The following is a 21,267-nucleotide window of genomic DNA, read 5'->3' as shown; positions in this document are numbered from 1 at the left end:
TATTTTTCTGCTTTTGTTTTCTATTTTTTAACTATTTATTTGCCTAACAAAAAAGCTAATTTTTGGAACATTAGCAAGGCTTTCAGATTTGGATCAGGCATATCCGATAGATGACATCAACATAATATAATAAATTTTAAAGAATATATCAACCAAGATTGGATTGCATTAATCCAATGGTTACTATAGTTTGATATTGTTTATGCTGGTTCAATCTCAAGTTAATCCTAATTTAATGACTCAGACGGGTTTTAACAATTTAATAGAGTGGATTTGTGATCAGTTATTGGTCGAATCAACTGATCTGATTTAGGTTTAAACTTACTTTTATATATTCTTTTTCGAGGAATTTTTTTTTTTTGGGTATTTCACTTATTTTCATATATAATATAATCTTTTAACTAATATTTGATCTTACCTTAGTGTTGGCTAAAATTTAATGTAAGAATTTAAATTTGGATTTTAAAATAAAGGTCAACCAGAGCTTGTGATTAATTTGAAAATTTATATATTATTAACTGTATTTTTTCTTTATTGTTAGCATATTGTATTTAGCTTGCTATATATATAAATCATGAACTGTGTTGCAGCTTCCCAGGGTTAAATTCTCTCTCTCTATCTTCCCAATTTTTCTTCACAAAATGGTAGAAATTTATCCTCCAGAATGGCCTATTATGGCCATCTTAACATCATTGTTCATCATTCTGACAGTAAAACTTTTGTTCAGAAAAAAGAACCCAGTTAAGAAAACCTGTAGATTGCCTCCAGGAAGAAGAGGGTGGCCACTGGTGGGCGACAGCTTCAACTGGTACAATGCTGTGGCAAGCTCTCACCCTTCAGGATTTGTTGAAGAACAAGTCAAGAGATTTGGGAAGATTTTTAAGTGCAGTTTGTTTGGTGAATGGGCTGTGGTTTCTGCAGACCCCGGGTTTAACAGATTTGTTATGCAAAATGAAGGCAGGCTGTTTCAGTCAAGCTATCCGAAGTCTTTCAGAGATTTGGTGGGCAAAAACGGGGTCATCACTGTTCAAGGAGAGCAACACAGGAAGCTTCACAGCATTGCTTCGAATATGATGCGATTAGACAAGCTGAAATTCCATTTCTTGAATGATATTCAGATGATCATGCTTCAGACTCTGAAGAATTTCCAGGATGATCAGGTTATTTTTCTCCAGGATGTTTGCAGAAAGGCAAGTACAATCTGTTGCTCTCCTCCAGGATGCTTAAATTTTTTTGTTTTGTTTTGTTTTTTTATGATGTGAAACCTGCCAAGCTTCGGCAGATGAGTAAATCTTGAGCTCACAACTAGGACAACGGGTAATTCAATCTTTCATTAATCCTGGTGGAGACTCGAACCCAAACCTCCCACTTTGATGTTATGATATTCCACCATTTTCGCGAACATTTTGTGTCATTTTTGCTTATTTATAACTGGGTTGATTTTGATTCCAGGTTGCTATTAACTTGATGGTGAATCAACTACTGGGCGTTTCGAGTGAATCCGAAATCAATGAGATGGCTCAGTTATTTTCTGATTTTGTTGATGGCTGTCTTTCTGTTCCTATAAATTTTCCAGGATTCACTTACCATACTGCCATGAAGGTAAATTAGAAAGTTATTGGCCAAAAGTTATAACCAACCTAATATTTGCTGAAATCACAAATTCACATATTTAGAGTTTTAAAAAATCAAATTCCCACTTATCATCTACTTCTTTAGAGAATTTCGTTAAATGAAAGAGTAAAAAAGTCATGTTATATAGATTTTTTTTATTTTTTATTTTTCTTTTCTCTTTTTTCCTTTATTTTTTTATTATCCTGTTTATTTTTCTATTTTCCTTTTCAAAAATGTAGGAGGCAAACTATAGTTTTTAAAAATATTAAGTGTGTTCATGAATTTTTTTATAGGTGTTTTAAATTTTTAAAATTTCAATATGCCCTTTAATAGTTCAAAAATGACAACTACACTTCAAAGAATTTACTAAAATGTAACATTTAAAAACTTATTGAAATTACTTCTAAAATATTTAAATTGGGTGTCAATGACAGTTTTGTAATTTCTATAAAAGGGTAAAATAATCATCTCCAAGAAAACTTAACAAAAGTGGTTGACACGTGGGAATTTGACTTTTTGAAATTTAAAATTAGGAATTTGTCGTTTGGTCAAACCTTGCATGGGACGTAGTGATTTGCCAAAGTTATTTTACTGGTTATGATTCCAAATTTTGCAATTAGTGTATTAGATTTAGAAGAAAAGTACATGTGTTGGCAGGCAAGGGAGAGAATTATAAGCAAGATAAGGAAGACTATAGATGAGCGCAGGCAACAAGGCTCATCAGAAGCCAGCAATGGAGTTCTTGGAAGAATATTGGATGAAGAAAATTTGCCAGATGAAACCATATCAGACTTCGTTATAAATCTTCTGTTTGCTGGAAATGAAACCACTGCTAAAACAATGCTTTTTGCAGCTTATTTTATTACTCAATCTCCCAAAGCCATGAAGCAACTTCTGGTACTCTCAAAAATGCTGTTGAATGTGCTAGATTTGGTTCAGAACTTCTATGGTGTCTCTGATTAACCTTTCTTTTTTTCTTTGGTGGCTTACAGGAGGAACAAGACAGTCTAAAGAGAGACGAACTGCTAACATGGCAAGATTACAAATCAATGCCTTTTACTCAATGTGTAAGTTACTGGTGATTAGTTTCAGGATAAATGTTTTTATGGTATAGTTTCTTTGTCTTGTTTTTTGTAGCAGTGAGACTAACGTTGAAAATAAGCCGAACCGTAGCCGAGTTTGTAGCAGTGAGACTAATGTTAAATTTAAAAAATAAGAGGTAATTGATAAATGTATAAGATACGAGATTTAACTATAGTTTTTTGAGTTAAGCTGAAGTTAGCAACCCATATCTCGAATTTGAGTTTTGCATAAACCCAATTGAGTTGTGCTTGAGCTCAACAAAACTCAGCTTGATTTGATTGCAACCCTAGGTGAGATTGATACAACTTTGAAAATATTTAGCATAATTGAAATGATATGTGATACAGGTCATTGATGAAACTTTGAGGATTGGGGGCATTGCAATTTGGTTAATGAGAGAAGCAAAAGAAGATGTGACATACCAAGGTAGGTACATTCATAAGCTTCAATGTCAATAGAGAAATGCTACGTGCCCCTAGTTTTAAATAATTTATTGAATATTTAAATCATTAAATTATATGATGATATATCATTTGAACACATAATTAGATTATCAAAACTGGGTGTATATAGTTTTATCGGTGTCAATAACATATATCATAAAGTGAATTTCTTAAACAAAACCGTTAATAAATTTGTTTGTAATTATCTTGGTAGATTATGTTATCCCCAAAGGATGCTTTGTAGTTCCATTTCTATCAGCAGTTCATTTGGATGAGAATATATACAAGGAAGCTGTCACATTCAATCCTTGGAGATGGATGAACCCTGAAAATGAGGTAAGAATTCCATCCCTTATCATTATTATTTGAATCATGTGTTGACCCACTCAAAGAGTCTGTAACTTAATCGATTTGATTGATCAGGCAAAACAATAACATCAACATGACAGTTGGATTGGTCTGACTCGACAATTGAACCGTGACCTAATATGATTCATTTGGTTTAACCTTGAGTCAATCTAGTCTAATGATTGCGTGTTTTAATCTTGATTTATATTGAATTTGTCACTGATTTTTGATAGACTTAATTGGTTTGATCCGAGTTTTACAATAGTGCTATGTAGTTGTTCTGATACTTAAATTTGTAATGTGTAGCAAAAGAGAAATTGGAGAAATAGCCCGTATTTTTCCCCTTTCGGAGGAGGTGCTAGATTTTGCCCTGGAGCAGAGTTGGCTCGCCTTCAAATTGCTCTGTTTCTTCATTACTTTGTCACTACTTACAGGTGAATGCCTCTTTCTAAATTAATCTGTATAAATTTAGTGTAAATGTAATCAATAATATTCAATATTTGTTAAGATTGGTACGATTTGAGTTATTCGAACTAGATTTAAGTTTGGATTGAACGAATTAAGTTTTAAACCGATCTAAATATTTGCGTTCAAACTAGTTTATATCGAATCCAATTTTTGAACCAAATTTGAGTCTCAACTCATCAGTTTCGAACTTATTCTTTTAAATTCAAATTGATCTTGAGCCGGGTTTGGTTTAGATTCGATTCAAATCGTATGTAAATCACAATTGTGCTACTAAGTTATAATTGTAATTAAGATTATGAATTATTATATTAATTTTAGTGATTTGGATGGTTTAATACAGGTGGACTCAAGTTAAGGAAGATCAAATGTCATTTTTTCCATCAGCAAGATTGGTGAATGGCTTCCAAATTCGCTTGATAAAAAGACAAGAAACAAATTAAATGGGACTGAAAAGAAAAAACAAAATGAATCGTGTGCTTATCTGTAATTTTACTACTTTTGCAGTTTCCTACGCTCATTTTTATTTTTGCATTTTTATGTTGTGTAAAAATGTTAAGTTGAATTTTCTTTTTCCAATGTTAATGCATTGTTGATAAATAAATACATTTTAAAATAATTTAATTCATAAAGATGAAATTATATTGAATATACAGTTTTTATTGTATAATTATACTGTTTAAACTCTAAATTAATAAATGGATATTTTAAAAAATCCATCCAATAAATCATTTTTATTTGATAAATATTTAGACCAATTATTTGATGATATAGTTTAAACCACGAACAACCCTCCGAGGTCTTTAGAACTTACATTATATATTCAATTTAAGCTTAAGCCTAAGTATGACAATTCCATTTGTAAATATATTTTTTAAATTTTTACATATTAAATAACTTTTAAAAATTTTGAATTATTATAAATATATCTTAATGCTCAATAAATATTTCATTATTTTTGTAAAGAGAATAAAGAAAAAAAAGTGAGAAATTTTTCCCACTGAAATGAAGAGAAGAGAAATTTTGTCCGAAAAGAGGGGACAAAGATTCCCCCTCATCCCCATCTTGGGGACAGGGCAAAAATAAGAATAGGTTTTTTCTATAGGAATGATGATTAAAATATTCGATCTTTATTTACTCTGTTGCCATTCCGACTTGAGCTGGTTCCAAGCTCGGTTGGACTTAGATAAAATCCCCCCATACCATTGAGGAGAAGAAATGTTCACCGTATTAGTAAATTAGGCTCATTAGACACCTTGTAAAGCCCTGGCTGAAGGAGACAAAGCACACTCTCACCTACCCAAATATCTTACCAGTCTGATTTTCAGCCCATTCCCACCTCCAATTTGGTGTTCTGAAAAAACCTAAGCCAAATTGAGAAAAGTTTGTCCATGAACATCTACAAGAACCTCTTAGAACTTCTCTAGTGTTCCAACCATTCTGATGAAGGCCATATTTGAACTAACATAATGAAAAATGTTATTATCCTTTTGCTATTTAATAGTTAAAGCAACACAACAGACAACAATTTTGACAGACAAAGGCACAAAGTTCAGTAACAATGTAAACACCAAGAAACATAAAGTGAGGGCTTCCTGGTTTCCTCTCTTATCTTTCCTAAATCATGGGCCATACTAAATGTAATGCATGTGCTATACAAAGAGAATGCACTAAACAAAACTGCCAACAAAAATGTGCCAGAACTCTCATGTCAATCTTATCTGCTAATATCACTACCTACTCTAACATCAACAATGTTCAAAGGGTAGCAAAGGCAATGATTTACAGTCTCTTCCACATATTAATAAAGCTATCTGTAAATGACTTTAGGCTTCCCCAGATGGTTGATTTCTTTGGAACTTCTTTGTCCTCAGCCTTGCTACTAGAGTTGTCACTGCACATAGAAATTTGACTTTCAGTTTAATATTCATGTGGGGAGAGGAATTTATAAAGGTGCAGACGAATAGAAAGATGAGGTCCATATGGTTCAAGGGGAAATAAAATACGACAACAATTTCTGCAATAAACATTAGTCAAGCTAAATGAGTTCTACATATGATAAATAGGATCACACAAGGACAATACGAAAAAATATTTTTCAAATTGGAAAAGATTTTCAGTGACCACAGAAACTTTTGCTTCGAGGTGTCTGAACTGGATTGTGACACTCAACAGCAAGCAATTCGTAAATACCATCACGGTTTGGGATCTTTAGTGGTCAACGTGAAATGAAGCCCCGTAACAGAAAAGACTGTCAAACAGATGTAGTTGTAAACTTTGAATATTTTCTAAAACTAATAAGTACCGTATGTAAGGAAATCAATAAGACTAGATCCAAAATCAGTAGAGCAAAGACTAGTACATATTTTGAGATCAAATGTAATATTTTCCTAGATAAATCCCTCTAAAGTTCCCAATAAACTCCCACATCAGATTTAGTAACCATTTTAAAAACTTGCTTGTTAATAGTTTTGGTTTTTGGATAAAAAATAGTGAAAACTATTTGTACAAAAAGGTGATGATTTACAAGTGGGGGGACTAAATAGTAGACAGACGATCCACACATAAATCTCAAAAGAATGGAAGACCTGGATGATTCCAAACAAAAACATAGCTCCACACATGTTGCCAAAAAACAGCAACTAGGAAAAGAATTACTAACACAAATTGTTCATAAGGACGAAAAAGCTTTCCAGTTGTGAAGGATGAAGAAAAAGGAAATGTTTTGAACTCTGCAGAAACAAAAGCTAAAGCAAATTCCAAAAACTTGACTCATTTGTTATCTGGTTACTCATTGTTATCTGCATCAAGCCCTCAGTTGATCATATTCCAATGAATGTAGACACTACACAGTTTATAATCTCTATGTCATATAAAACTTACGCTGCATTCTGTTCAGGCTCAGAAGAGTCTTTATATGGTTTCTCTTTGCACTTTACGTCACCAGGATCCAGTAACTTGTCTGACAGAATCTGACCTTTCTCATCCGCATTCATTAAGTGTGGATGAGATATTTCCTCAGTTTCTCTTTTTAAGATATGACCTTCACTCGCAACAAAATAAGAAGAAACACCCACAGCTTCTTTTTTACCATCTTCTCTACCAGACCGAGCACCCTGCAATTATAAATAAAGAATAAGTAATATTAAAGTATACAAGAAACTTCACTCTTGTAACAGGAAACAAAATAAATAAATAAGATTTTTAAGCAAGACCAACTAAGAAAGGGGGCAAATCAATGAGTCACCAATTTGTCCTATAAAATACAATTGAGACGTAGCAGAAACTTGGGTAACACATATTTATACAAGTTCAAAACCCGTAGATGCATTATTTTTCATAATTCTTCTGTAGAAGTGTCCTCCAGAGCACCATTTCATTCGAGGTGTCATGTTAAGAAGAGAATCAAGTGGCAGCATGCTGCATATGGACATGCTTTTGCAACTATTAGGGAAAAAAAGTTCTGTGGGTTTCCAGAAACAAAAGCTAACACCACTTGTGGTGCCAAGCTGTCTTGAAATCTACCAGATGACAATTTCTTCTCTAACAGCACCACATTTTTGCAATTAATAGACCAAAAAAATTAATTTAAGAAAGCATGTATGAAAACTTTGAAATTGTTGTCTCAAGATGCCTAAAACATTTGCCAACTGATATTTACACTTCCGATGGGAGGAATCACTATAATCAACATTCCAGCCTCCTTGGACATCAGACAGAAGTTCAATTTACAGATCCTAAATGGTGTAATTTACCTAAAAGTTCCTTTCCATAAAACAACTACCTTTTATTTTGCAGAAAAAAAATGTTGAAAAATATCAAATACATACATGAAAAGCAGACTTTGTGACCTCTTCAAATGAGGTCCTTCCAGTCAGAAAGGAGGCCGAAGGCCCTCCCTCAGCTTCTAGTTGTTTGTCATTAATATCAACAACCTCCACATCCTCATCTACTATTGTATGGAGCTCATTTTGAGATTCCACATCCACTGTCACTTTATTCTTTTTTATAATCCCTACTCCTAAAAATTTTTCAGACCCTCTGTCTGAAGAAGATACTTTACATTTGTATTCCAGTTCCTGAAGAATTGATCTAATAACATAAAAACCACCACCCACTTCTTTTTTAGCTTCAGTCACAGTCGGGAATTTTCCATTATGTGTAGCTCTGTAACTGCACAACATCAAATAAATTTTAAGATTCAACACAAACTTTCGTTGTAGCTTACTACTCATTCCACTCTATAAACAATAAATATAAAGAAAATAGAAAAATTAAAAATAGACAATAAATTATAAAGCTCAAATCACAGGAGACATTTTCTATCAAGATGGCAAACTTAATCCATCCAACTGAAGGTCTTCACTTCATTACTAAACAAAATACTAAAATTTCCAGCATTAGTGAATTCATTCATTTCTTATCTTATGTTTTCTTCTAATCCAGCAGATTGATCTGCACACTCTCATTTTAATGACAAGCATTTATGGAAATGTTTGGTCTCCCTAAATACATGGCAGATTCCACCAAAATATAGAGAAACAAAAATTAATGATGCCATCGATTCTTGTCTTCTAAAATAATTTAAGCATTTCTGTATCATCTACACTACACTAACTCCATAAAGCTACATATTAATATCCTCATTTCTCTAGATCGATCTTTCACTGGGGAAAAGGCTATTTTCTTTTTTTTCATTTTTGCTTTTTATCAACAATATATTGGTTTAGTCAAAAGAAATAAAGAAAAAGAATTTCATTATGAATGATTTACATCCATGGTTGAAATCGGAACAATCTCAAAATACATAAAAAAAAGGTAACAAGTTATAAAGTACCATATCCTCAAGAGTAGATTTAAAAACTCAATTACATATGTGAAAACAAATAAAAATAACTACTTGTTCACGAAAGATTCCAGCATAGTACGCCGTTCATCTTTTGAAACCTTTTCCTGACCTCTCCTGGCTTTTGGTGAGTCAGAAGGAACAGAGGTAGCCACTGACCTTCCACGCCATTGTATATTCGACCCATATACCACACTATTTTCCTTAGAAAGAACTGTCAAGTATCAAGGTTGTATATCATTACATGATTTTCTTCCAGAATGAAAATTTAAAACTTAAAAAGAAAAAATAAATCAGGATAAAACATAGAACTACCAAAAGAGAAAATAAGAAGCATTATCATCTTCAACCTTAAACAGAAAATATTCAATAAACCATTTATACATTTTATATGGCTCATTTAGACATTAAAAACACAAGAAAAAAATTAAAAACATTACTCATTATACCCCGGATTCCAGTTCAAGACATCAAAGAACATTATTATCATATTATAACATCATAGCCTCCAATCCTGTAGAATACTTATATAGAATAACATTACAGATGAACTAACATTTTTTGTAGTTATTTCACTCTATGGTGCTTCTAAAATTAAAAAATAATTAAATATATGAATAAAAACAAGCTGTTTGTCATTTCCTCTCATCCAATCTTATGAGTTCTCATGTTTCACACTTCACACTTCATGTCTCTGTGAAAACACAATACTAACGTCCATGCCTAAAAATACACCTTTCATCATATTAGAATCAGGTAAACCTCATCAAGCAAACTCAACGAGTGCTTCCCCGGTCAGGATTATATTTGAAAGGTTCCCTTAATATACTTCTAGCAACTCTAAGTACAAAAATGGCTGCTGAGACACTCCTCTACCAAAATTCTAGAGCATTATGACATAGCGTAAAACGGAAAAAAATCAAATTCTCAATTTGACTTCTTCTAATAAATGCTGGCTAAAAACAGGACAATTTTTAGTCCATAACAAAAGAATTACAACACATAAAGTTTAAGCGCCATTTCTTTTGTATAACAGAAAAAGCAGCAACCAGCAGAAGAGTATCCAATGATGAAAGAAATGCAAGATAGTCGAAAACCCATTTACTAAATTTGAGAAAGAAAGTTGGTTTTCTTTTGTTTCACTCACCGTTTCTATTTCTAGCTAGGACAAGTTGATCAATGAAATACTTGGAGCAAAAAATCTGTCGTCCTCTAATGGTCTTCAACATCATTAAAATACTTATATGCCTCCTCGAATCAAAATCCAAATAATCCAAAATCCGAACTTAAATCGGCTCGAAAACTCAGCGGTGATTTGTAGCCCGGACATACAAACTTAGTGCTAAAATTTTTAGCATACAGGCGAGCTTTAGAGAATATAGGCATTGGTGGACATGGAAACTAGGTTTTTAAATTTTTAAATTGGCCAAAGTACTATTCCCACTCAAGATTTGTTGCAATCTTCAATTGATATCATTAAATATTAAAGAGTCAAACACTCACCTCTAAACAGGTAAAATTAATATAATTTAACTAATTAAATTTTAGAAATAAAATCATTATTTAATCAGTAATTTATGAAAAATAATAAACTTTTATTTATTTTTCTTCTATATTTGAAAATCTAACGATTTTTTTTATATTTAAATTTTAAAATATTATATTTTCTTTCTCCCTTCTTCAACATCATCTTTAACCAGCTTCTCTTTCTTTTTCTTTTCTATCACCATCTCTAGATGTAGACTAACAAAGATGTTGTTTTCGTCAATCTTTGGTTGTAGATCATATCAAAAAAAGAGATGTAGAGAGAAACCGATAGGAGACAACATTGGAATAGAGAGGGAGAAAGAAAAAAAAACCCTAGGGGAAAAAATATGACATTTTAAAGTTTAATCTTGGGAGAAAATTGTTAGTTTTCTAAACTTAGAGAGAAAATAAATAATGTTATCTGGTTTTATTAATTTTAAAAATTTACAAGCGAGTGTTTAGGATTTTAATATTTAATAGATATCAATTTAAAAATGCAGCAAACTTTAGTGGGAATAAGTCCTTCGGCCTTTTAAATTTCTCTTTGAATGCTAGAAAGTATAGTTTAGAGGTGTCTCCACAATGTTTAAAAACTAATGGGTCAAAATAGTGTTTCTAAAATAAATTATAATAAAACTACATCATATATATATATATATATATATATATATATATATATATATATATATATATATATATATAACAATTTTATCCCATTTAAATTTTAGCAACAAAGTGTATGTGTAAAATATTATATATGTTTACATATACACATATCTAACATGTGTGGATTAGATATTGATACAAGGGATTGATGTAATTTGAGCAAGTTTAAACTTAAATCTTTCTTTTGTTTAAAAAAAGTTAAATTCAAAGTAAAATTTTAGTTTATCTCAAGTTCAACTTGAGATTGACACCTTATTTAGTGGTGAACTTGAATCAAATTGACTTAGTTTCAAAAGTCAGTTCAATACAATTTGATTCTCAAATTTGTTTAACTCAAATTCTAATTGAAAGGGTTGACTCGTTTTTAAAATCAAAATAAACTTTAGTTAGAGTGAGTTTAATTTAGTCTAACTTACGAGTCTAGAATAATTCAATTTAGTTTAAATTTAATTCATATCTTAATCTGTATTATATTAATGAATTATTAAAATAATGTTATTTTATCTTATATTGAGTAAAACAATATTGTTTTATCAAAGAGTCATGAATACGAGCTATGGATTCGTGTTAAATCAAGCCAAATCATTTTTTATTCGATCCAAACTCAAGTTAGTAGAGTCCATTGAAGGATGAAGCGTGTATTCGTAAACTTCAAAACTTTCTAGACCCCAATGAATTTGCTAATAATTATTGGACGGCTCCGAGTTGCGCCATGTTTGACATGCCGCTCGGTGAAAATTGAACTATAAAATTAATATCAGCATCACCGTCAACCGCCGAGGTTTTTAGTAACTGTTGAAATCATTCAAACAGGGTTTTATTGTTATTGGAATATCTGGGTTTAGGAGATTTCTCTTCTTTTACTTCCATGGCTTTCTGGGGTTAGATTTCTCGCTTCCTTCCTTTCATTTTCATGTGGTTTTTGCATTGATTGTACTTGTTAAACAATTACATCATGATTTATTTGAATTGTTGCAGGAGTTGAAGTGAAACCCGGAAAACCTTTCACTCATATAGCTGACAGTGCAAGAGATAGACTTCACATTTCCCAGGTAAATTTCACCAACTAAACCCTTCAGAAGAAAAAGAAAAAGAATTCATTTCACTTTCTAATCCGATATATGTGACGATTCGCATTATTTTCGTTTTTTGATATGGGTTTACGTTATATTGTTGGCGGCTTTATGTTCTTAAATGAGAAATTTGAAAAGATTTACCAACTGAGTTTTTGCCCTTAGGTTTATCTTAGGTATTCGATTGTTTTCTAGTTCCATTTTAACATCGGTGGCTATGAAATTTAATGTGAAATGGGTTTTGTTTTATTCATATGGTTAATAACGGTGCACGGATGTTATGCTCAGGCAACTCTTGGGACTGGTACTGCCACTAAGAAAAGTGTAGTTCAGTGTAATGTGGGAAACAAGAGTCCTGTTTTCCTATGCTCTTTGTTTCCTGAGAAAGCAGAGTCTTGTCAATTGAATTTGGAATTTCAGGAGGCTAATGAAGTTGTGTTTTCAGTTATTGGCCCTCAAAGTGTTCATCTGACGGGTTACTTTTTGGCTAGTGGTGGTCGGCACTATAATCTTAATGATGAATCGTATCCTTTTAATTCTTTTAGCCTTATAACATTACATCTCTTTAATGCATTGAGTCCATAAACTTCAATCAAGTCTATTATAGATGACTTATAGTTTTAGGAGACCTAAGTTTTCACTCTTTTCCTTGATTTTGATTTTTCTAGGAAACCAATTGCAGATTATATTAAAAGAAATTTATCAGTGTTGATTTTTCTTTTAAACTCTTGCCATGGTGTTGTCTCTATTCTTCCTTTACTATAATTTGCTAGAGAATCATTTGGAGAAGATATTGCCAACACTGAAACAGAAAGATCTATGGGCAATAGTGATGAAGATAAGTATGATGATAGTTTTATTGATGATAGCGATCCAAAACTCTTTCCACCCTCTCCTCTTTCCGATGATAAAGGTTTGTTTAGCATAACATCTACTTCTTTGAGTTTTTCCATTGACTCAATGTATCCGCTTCAAAGCTTTACTGTTGAGAATAGTTCTTCACTATATTTTGTTTCTTAGTGATACATTATTATATTATGATTTAGTTTCAAATTTTCTTATCATCTGGAGATGGTACTTCAAGTGATAATTTTTTTGAATTCTAGTTGCCCTTGCAATCTTACAGAAAATAGAAAAAAATAATTAGTGAGATTGGACAAAACTGAACATATTGAAGTAATTGTTTTTCCAGTGAGTTGATATTTTTTAACCTAGTATATTTTCATATACTAGTCTGAGCTACATTTATCTGAAGGTGTTCACTATTAATCATTATGCTTTTATTTCAAGAATTTGAGGAGACACCAGACAATAGAAAACCTAATGTGAAGGACAGCCATAGACGACTTAAGAAGAAGTACCAATTGAGTGAGACTGATGATGATGTTGGCGCTCAAGAACATATGAGTGCTAATGGTACAACAGCACTGGACAATGAAAGTGAAGAGATGTTGCCAATTTCCTCTCTTTGCAAGGGTAGTCCTGCTATAAGGAGAGGAAAATTGGAAGCTGAAGAAAAAAATGTTGAGAGAAATGGTGATAACAATCCTGCTACTAAGAATGGAAAATTTGAAGCAGAAGAAAAACCTGACAATAAAAGCTGTGAGACAATCAACAGTGATGCCAAGGATGAAGAGCCTTGTTTTACTATAATGGAAAGAAAAGTTGATGCTGTTGACAATGTTGAGTCCAAAAGGTGAGAGTCAGCATAACTGGTACTTGGTGGGTAATTAACTCGTCCCATCTATGAATTATACTAGGTTCATGCTGCGAGCTATAGTTTTGTGGTTCTACAACAGGCCATGTTGTTGATTTTTTTTCACTTGTAAAAGCTTAGCTCTCCATGCTGGAGAAGGAAATTAATGTGGATTCACACATGTAATATTAACACACCTAAAAGAGGCTATGTTGATGCTTATGTCAACATTTCCCATTGTTTGTCTGCATGTGTGTACAGTCTTAATGATTATACTTTTCCTTAAACAATCTTTCACTTCAATTTGTTAATTTACTCAACCAGGCCTAACTCTGGTGATTCTGTGCTGCCTGCTGTTGAGGCGACCCCTGAAAATGGTGCAAAGCCAAAGAAGAAAAACAAAGCACGGTCTAAGGAAGGAAATATTAATACAGATGGTTGCTGTAATATCCTTGCCAAGGATAAAGCCCAGCAAAATGATGCAGAAGCTGAAAAAATGGTTCAAAATTTGTCTGTGAGAAATGAAGAAAATGAAAAGACTTCTAATTATGAGTAAGTATTCATCCCTCTTTCGTAAGATTTGTTCTCGTGTTCTAGAATTCTTCATTTATGTGACCATTGTGAAAAAATGTATTAAAAAAAGGAGTAATTTGAACTAAACACTTTTAAAGTTCACTTTGAGTGAAACCTGAAGTTCTGGATTTTGATAATGGTTTTCTTAACAAGGGTACAGAAAAGACTATAATCTCTCTCTCTCTCTCTCTCTCTCCCTCTCTCTCTCCCTCTATATATATATATATGTCCTCTTTGCAAAGCTTTTAATCATGAAATTAAACCTGTTTACCAACTCTTGTTTTCTTCAACTTTTCTGATGTAATCTAGGAGCAACGCTGCTGATCTGCCACCTGATTCCATGCAACCTTCTACCCAGACAGTTCCTGAAAGTGATACAAAGCCAAAGAAGAGGAAGAGGAAAGATCATGCAGAGAAAAGGTTTGAAGCCAACAGTAATTTCCATACCAATGTTATCATAGAGGATAGTGCCCTGCAAGATGAGGTGAAGCCCAACAGCATGGACCGGGATCTGGCCGTGAGAAATGAGCAAAATGAGAAAAAAGCCAATGATAAGTGAGCATTCTTGGTTTCTTTTCAGATTCATTTGTAGTTTTACTTGTACAAGTTCAGTCACATGGGAGTACAATTATTTTATATCTTTTGTGTAGAATTAGGAAGGGTTTATTTATGGGGTTTTTTGGTTCAAATGAGGTATAATTATTATCTGTACTTTGTGTAGAATTATTTACCCCCTGCTTTCTTTTATTCTTCATGGACATCTGATCTTTGACTGTATCTCAATAGATCTTTTACTATAATTCAAAACTTTTAGTTTCTTGTCTAAAAAAATTCACATTTTACTTCAATTCACTGATGCATACGAATATTTTGATTTGATATACTTGCTGGTCTTTTATGCCACCCTTTTATACAATAACATTTTTCTTTGTATTTTCATTAACTTTGTATTTACAGAATTTTTTCTCTGCACATTAAATGCAGGATTTTTGACAATGATGTTCAATCAGCTGGTGAACATCAATCTGAGGAGAAGAAAAAGAAAAAGAAAAAGAAGAAAAGGAAAGCCAGTGAGGATGGAAAGATTATGAATATGGAAACAACTCTGCTACCTATGGATGAAAAGAGTGGATTAGTTACGGATACTGAAAAGAGTTCAGATAGCAAGTTATCTCAGCTGAGGACCTTGTCTAGTGGAGTGGTAATTGAGGAGCTAGGAAAGGGAAAATCAGATGGTAAAGTTGCCACTGCAGGGAAAAGGGTAAGTCCTCTTGAATCTGTGCTTAATTAATTAAATGATGATTTTGTTATTTCAACATATACTTGAAATTTATTCTTTCTTCTTGGGCTTAGCGCTTAGCCAAGAAATAATAATTTTTTATAAACTTTCTTCTGTAACAAATAAAAGAAATTTATTAAAGAAACTAATTGTCACTTGGAATAACCTTTCTTCGGTTGCAGATCAGTGTACTTTACACTGGGAAGTTAAAGGAGAGTGGACAAGTGTTTGATTCCAGTCTTGATGGCACTCCGTTTAAGTTTCGCTTAGGTGGTATCTTATTAGATGAAACCTTATTTTGCAAAGATATGATAATTTATTTATATTTATGACTTATACTTTTTAGTATGTTTGTAATCACAGGTGGGAAAGATGTTTTGGATGGTTTCAATGTTGGTCTTGAAGGTATATAATATGAAGACCGGTTCTTCCCTCCTTTTGTCTGATTGAATGTTCATGTAGCTTGGTTATAACTTTTAAACATTTTGTCACTATTTCTTCTGGAACTTATCAATAAAATGATTTGTGTTATCAGGTATGCGAGTTGGTGAGAAACGAAGGATTCATATACCACCATCAATGGGGTATGTGATTGCTGGCTCTTCTAAAATGCGTCCCTTTCTGATTCATTTTTTATGTTAGTTTCATTCATGACATATCTTATTTCTGATGCAGTTATGGAACAGAAGGAGATGGTAAGAATGTTCCACCAAACGCGGCTCTGGTGTTTGATGTGCAATTGGTTAAAGTCCATAAATGATTTTGCTTCATCGCCTGTGATACTATCCATATACTATTGTGGGGTTGAATTTTGATTTCCAGTGCATACTCCCTACCCATAATTTTTTTGTCCTGAGAAAGCTTGGTTTCTGTTAATGCTTGTTATAGTTGTTTAATTTGGCTTCAAGACACGTTGAAAAGAATAGTTCTGATTTGAGTACCGTTCCCACTCACAATAGTTATGTACAAAAAATTTGTATCCATATTTGTGTATGTTCAAGTATACTTATCTAAGTGGAGCCAAGCCCATAGTCAACTTGCGCTCCCCTTAATTCTATGATCACCAGTTACAAGCTCATTTGAGTTAGTATATAATTACATTAAAAAAATTGTAAATAGGATAAATGGGTGAACAATATAATTGAAGGGTGAATACTGTCATTATAAAGGCAAATGACCCTAGTTGCAGAACAATAAACGTTCAAGTTGAACTAATTTTGCTCGAATCCATAATATTTATGCTTGAATCTAAGTGTTGTATTTCCATTTCTTTTAAGTAATTACTAATGACATGGGTCACCAATAAATATATCAAGGTGGTTGAATCAACCCGTGACAGGATTCAAACCCCTTTATTTTGACACAATTTGGCGTGAGATAAGACTTGTTGATATTATATAAATTATATACAAGTCAATCCATCAAAGGCCGACGAAGACTTGTACAGGGCCTGGGTTGTGCTGCGAACTTTATAATTTTTGCGGATTGATTTGGCTTATATTGTAGTTGACCTTAACCCGATCTGCTCATGCACAACTCACTACCATCTCTAATCACCAATGATTTTGGAACATCGCTTTTAACAAATGTGATTAACGTTTTGAAGAATCCATTGTCGACACATCCTAATAATTTCGGCTTTATGGGATCCCAAAAAATTCCTCTATACATACTGATCTATATTGTTATCCATTTCTTATTTTGTTTTAATGAACGAACAAAAAATGCATTGACCTTTCACAATCTTGCACAATCACACTAGGCGACAATGTTCTATTGTTCCAATACCGTTATTAAGCCGATCTAACCAACGATTGGAAAAAAAAAATTTCTAAGATTCCAATCCTATTGCATAAACCAAACCAATAATATTAGTAAATAACTTGAATATACATATACCTTACTTTCCAACTAGGGGTCGATTCAATATGAATTGTTTGCATTCAAATCGTTTTCAACTAAATTTGCCAGTGATTCTTCATCTTTGAAAATTCTTCTTTTTTGACAAATTTCTAGATTCAAACAATTCTCTTTTTCCATAATTTGAACAATCTAAACTTGATCTTGAAATGACAATTCTGGATTCGAGCAGAGGTTGAGCTTACCCTTATTTGGGTTCAGCTCAAATCCACCCCTATTTGCAACCTTTTGTGTAATTTAGATTTTATCAATAATGTTTTGCCACTAAGCTTGACAGCATAGGGAGACTCAATCACTGACTCCTTATAACAAGTAAAGGACAGATTCTACACCATAAAAGTGAATATTCCAAATCTAACACAAGCACAATCACCAAATGATTCAGTATAGATTAGATATTGTGACGGTCTACGAACATCAGTCCATTATAGAAAACAATTAACACAGAAAAGAACTCTTCCATAGTAATCTAATGTGATTTTTGTAATCATACTCCTGACATGTGATTTTTACCAGGGTTGGGTGAAAAAGAGCTCTATAGCTTCGATGGTCCACTAATGGATGACAGGTTTGAGGGGGTGTGCCCTCAAATTTGACAAGTCGAGATTAGAATCCAGTTCTTCATCAAGTTCTCCAACAATGCTTCTGTGAAAGTCACACAATAAGAATATATAACTACTCATTGAATATACCGAAAGTTATATGTGAACAGATGAGCTCTTCATGGCCACCAAATTGTAAATACTTGAAAGAAGTAAAATATTTGAAAGGAAGAACAAAACATTACATGTTGTCGCCCCTTATTATGTACAATCCTAACACAAGTTGCTGAACACCTTCCTGCAATATCAGAATACGTGAGAAACTTCTTCTGTTATTTATTTATCTATTTAATGTTAGGCTACAAGAACAATAAATAATTATCGCTGCTCAGTTTACAGGAGGAAGCAACAGAAAATCCAGAGTCCTAAATGTATACAAAAAATTAAAACCAAATTTTCCTCCAATTAACAAGGCACCAAGAGAAAAGGAAACCAATGATAAAAGGAACCTCATGGAGATAAGAATGCAAACCTTAGTAGAGTAAACACGCTCGTGAGATTCATCAAGGATTATATTAGTAGCCTGGTCAAATCCTTTCAAAATTCCCTACAGATATTTGAAAAGAATAATGTAAATAATTTATATCAGAAACCAGATCAAGATATATAAAACTAATATTCCGTATATCATACAGATTACTGGACAAATGTTGTTACCTACCACTATGTTGCGTCCATCATTTGTGATGACTGATATTGTCTCTGTACAGAAAGGAAATCGTTAATGAATAAGTGAGAGTGAATTTAATTAGCCCCAATGAAATACCCAGAAGTATGGGATGAAGCACTGGGAAGCAAATCTAGAATTGTAATTACTTTTACCTAAAACAAGGGATTTTAAAAGGCATTTGGGGACCTTAAACCACCTCAAGAAAAGGGCCACTAGACATCCAAAAGATTTAAGTCTCTAATAAGGTGCATTGACAAGCCAAGAACACTTGTACTTTGTCAAAACTCATGAGGCAAATTACTTATCCAACTATTCTTAATATATCACTCTATTGCAAATACTACCATACTAAACGAGCAATCTAACAATTTCCATATGATTTGAACTGTTATTTAATCACAATACACTCTCCCACAGCAACTCTATTAATTTATTAATATACTTTCAAAGATTAAAAATCAATTAGAGTGACATTATTGATAAACACTATTCTAAAATTGTCCTAAAAAAAAAGATTTCCCTCAAGATCAATATTCCCCGGAATTAATTACCAATAGTAATTTTAGAAACATCAACTCTTCAAGACTTAGGTCATATATTCCTGTGCTTATAAATAGCATAAAAGAAAGAAATCAGCAATAACAAGGGATAATAAAGAATTCATACGATCTACAAGAGACTCAAGTCCAGGGCCACTTGACATTGTGCCACTTCCCAAACCCCTGAATCAGAAAACACTTGGCAAGATGGGTTGACAAGCAATTATTCCTGCATAAAATAAATTTTACATATAAGGAAAAAAGAATGCAGATTAGATATATAACAACAATCTAGTTACCAAACACTCATTGCAAAGGGCTGCAGAAAGGAGAACCAGAAAGAAATATATCCAACCAAAAATAAATAATTCAAGAAACCTGTTAACTATAATCATCGGCAGGAATACTTCCAATGAATAAAATTAGTACATAAACCATAAGTCTAGTCTTAATCTCAAATGGATAATATAAAATCTTTTGATACTAATGAGTTTCATTAAAAGTGTTACAACAGATAGGGAACACCAAAATGCTCACCACCAAAGTATAAGGTGGCATTATTTTACTTTTCTGTAAAGTCTGCCTTAATTTTGAATCCGGATTTGAATCCACACTTCAACAACTCAACACAAAATTGGATTCATTGGAAGTCCAAAACTATATCGATCCCAAGCGAAAAGTATAAAACTTTGATTCCATATAGAAAAGTATGAGCTTTTGATATAAGATTTATATGACTTTAAATATACAATCTCAAAAACTAGCTTTTAAAATATGGTTCTCCTAAGGTTTGTATCATTTGGTATCAAAGTTCTCATCATGTCTTCCAGTTGCAGTTATGAGATGTGGGTAGTGATCCCACTATGATAGTGTTTGCCCATCTTATGAGATGGATGGTGAGCTTGACAATACAGTGTTTGCCTAGGTCAAGCAGGCAGCTAGCATCCAGCTAGACCTATACCGAGCTTTTGGTGGGGGGTTGTGGTTCTCCCAAACTTGGTATCAAAAAACAAGTAGTGCAACAACAAAGCAATAACAGTATCAAATTTTAGGAAACGGGGAGATGTAAGGTACTGGGATACCAAATCCCAGTAACAATTCCTAACTCAACAGGTTTTATACTACGAAAACAACATTGAAGTACACCATTATTTCAGTAACCTACAATAATCAGAAACGTCACCGGTAGCATTACCGAGCCAGTACTAAAGCAAATGAAACGCATTGCCTATACCAAACGGCACACACAAGATCATATGATATTGAAAAAATACAAAATCATTAAAAGTACGCAAGTAGGAACTTGTTGATTAAAACCCTAAAAAGCTAAAAACGACGTCGATGAATAAGAAAGCTTACAGAAAGAGCGTAGGCTGGGAGCTGGGAGCTCAGAAGAGAAGAAATGTCCCTCTAGTCTCGAGTAAAAAACCCTCCTTTCCTCTTCGTCTCTACGCATTGCACGTGTCGTTTTACTGTTTCCTTTTGGGGTAATTCTGCTGGTGAAAAAAACCCCCATAGTTTAAAATTATCACTCAGCTCCCAAAGAAGTAGAGGTGTAAATTGTCGGGCGGTTTTTAGCAGGACCCGAAACCTATCATGGGCTGGATCAGGCTAAGATTGTAAGCATGAAATCTCTATGGATGGAAAGGTCAACCTTGCAAAAAAATAGCAAACAAATCGAGTTCAAATTTATTATTATTTGGATTGGTGAATTCGTAAGCTTGTGATTTTTATATAATATTGATAAATTTTTAAAATTTTAAAATCTTATACTTTAATCGTTAAAATCTAATTCATTTATTTGATTTTAAATATAAGAGTAATTAATAAATATAAATTATGAAATTTAACTATAATTTTTTTAAGCAAGCTTGAATTTGTCATTCTTTTTTCAAAATCTTGAGCTTGATCTCTAACATACAA

General features: G+C 32.8%; 4 protein-coding genes across 5 annotated transcripts; 2 read left to right on the top strand and 2 right to left on the bottom strand.

Annotated features, from left to right (window-relative positions):
* Window positions 1-641: 641 nt before the first annotated feature.
* LOC123204351 (abietadienol/abietadienal oxidase) lies at window positions 642-4,413 on the top strand. The gene is made up of 8 exons (XM_044620953.1): window positions 642-1,190; window positions 1,453-1,602; window positions 2,272-2,511; window positions 2,607-2,681; window positions 3,045-3,123; window positions 3,355-3,476; window positions 3,795-3,922; window positions 4,297-4,413. Exons 1-8 carry the CDS (start codon window positions 642-644, stop codon window positions 4,394-4,396), a joined length of 1,443 nt encoding a protein of 480 aa, XP_044476888.1. The 3' UTR covers window positions 4,397-4,413.
* A 1,002-nt stretch (window positions 4,414-5,415) lies between these two features.
* On the bottom strand, window positions 5,416-10,209 carry LOC123204078. The gene is made up of 5 exons (XM_044620625.1): window positions 9,947-10,209; window positions 8,854-9,013; window positions 7,784-8,126; window positions 6,837-7,069; window positions 5,416-5,847 (listed from the first exon to the last, which is right to left on the bottom strand). The coding sequence occupies exons 1-5, from the start codon at window positions 10,029-10,031 to the stop codon at window positions 5,736-5,738; spliced, it is 933 nt and encodes a 310-aa protein (XP_044476560.1). The 5' UTR covers window positions 10,032-10,209; the 3' UTR covers window positions 5,416-5,735.
* A 1,511-nt stretch (window positions 10,210-11,720) lies between these two features.
* LOC123204941 (peptidyl-prolyl cis-trans isomerase FKBP43-like) lies at window positions 11,721-16,670 on the top strand. Of its 2 annotated transcripts, none has more exons than XM_044621759.1 (12): window positions 11,721-11,873; window positions 11,971-12,044; window positions 12,354-12,589; window positions 12,839-12,978; window positions 13,356-13,761; window positions 14,086-14,313; window positions 14,644-14,889; window positions 15,319-15,595; window positions 15,796-15,883; window positions 15,977-16,018; window positions 16,149-16,197; window positions 16,289-16,670. In XM_044621759.1, the coding sequence occupies exons 1-12, from the start codon at window positions 11,861-11,863 to the stop codon at window positions 16,371-16,373; spliced, it is 1,884 nt and encodes a 627-aa protein (XP_044477694.1). In that variant the 5' UTR covers window positions 11,721-11,860; the 3' UTR covers window positions 16,374-16,670. The 2 variants fall into 2 exon arrangements, with proteins under 2 accessions (XP_044477694.1, XP_044477695.1); XM_044621760.1 differs by having other exon boundaries at window positions 11,789-11,873; window positions 12,511-12,589.
* Window positions 16,671-17,901: 1,231 nt separating this feature from the next.
* Window positions 17,902-20,858, bottom strand: LOC123204007 (sm-like protein LSM8). The gene is made up of 6 exons (XM_044620530.1): window positions 20,704-20,858; window positions 19,472-19,573; window positions 18,797-18,837; window positions 18,608-18,682; window positions 18,321-18,373; window positions 17,902-18,178 (listed from the first exon to the last, which is right to left on the bottom strand). The coding sequence occupies exons 2-6, from the start codon at window positions 19,506-19,508 to the stop codon at window positions 18,088-18,090; spliced, it is 297 nt and encodes a 98-aa protein (XP_044476465.1). The 5' UTR covers window positions 19,509-19,573; window positions 20,704-20,858; the 3' UTR covers window positions 17,902-18,087.
* Between the last annotated feature and the right edge of the window lie 409 nt (window positions 20,859-21,267).

The sequence above is a fragment of the Mangifera indica genome, chromosome 20 (genome assembly GCF_011075055.1).
Source record: "Mangifera indica cultivar Alphonso chromosome 20, CATAS_Mindica_2.1, whole genome shotgun sequence".
Classification (NCBI taxonomy): Eukaryota; Viridiplantae; Streptophyta; class Magnoliopsida; order Sapindales; family Anacardiaceae; genus Mangifera; species Mangifera indica.
Note: the sequence above shows the minus strand (reverse complement) of the source record. Positions and strands in the feature narration are given on the sequence as shown.

Coding starts and splice junctions, on each gene's coding strand:
- LOC123204941 (XM_044621759.1), top strand. Junction 12,590..12,838: donor TATAATCTTAATGATGAATC/GTATCCTTTTAA, acceptor ATAATTTGCTAG/AGAATCATTTGGAGAAGATA. Junction 16,198..16,288: donor CATATACCACCATCAATGGG/GTATGTGATTGC, acceptor TTTCTGATGCAG/TTATGGAACAGAAGGAGATG.
- LOC123204078 (XM_044620625.1), bottom strand. CDS start 10,031: ATGATGTTGAAGACCATTAGAGGACGACAGATTTTTTGCTCCAAGTAT. Junction 8,127..8,853: donor CTGGAATCTTTCGTGAACAA/GTAGTTATTTTT, acceptor GATGTTGTGCAG/TTACAGAGCTACACATAATG. Junction 7,070..7,783: donor TCACAAAGTCTGCTTTTCAT/GTATGTATTTGA, acceptor TTATAATTGCAG/GGTGCTCGGTCTGGTAGAGA.
- LOC123204007 (XM_044620530.1), bottom strand. CDS start 19,508: ATGTCAAGTGGCCCTGGACTTGAGTCTCTTGTAGATC. Junction 18,683..18,796: donor ATGATGGACGCAACATAGTG/GTAGGTAACAAC, acceptor AAATATCTGTAG/GGAATTTTGAAAGGATTTGA. Junction 18,374..18,607: donor AGCGTGTTTACTCTACTAAG/GTTTGCATTCTT, acceptor CTGATATTGCAG/GAAGGTGTTCAGCAACTTGT.
- LOC123204351 (XM_044620953.1), top strand. CDS start 642: ATGGTAGAAATTTATCCTCCAGAATGGCCTATTATGGCCATCTTAACA. Junction 1,191..1,452: donor TCCAGGATGTTTGCAGAAAG/GCAAGTACAATC, acceptor TTTTGATTCCAG/GTTGCTATTAACTTGATGGT. Junction 3,477..3,794: donor GGATGAACCCTGAAAATGAG/GTAAGAATTCCA, acceptor TGTAATGTGTAG/CAAAAGAGAAATTGGAGAAA.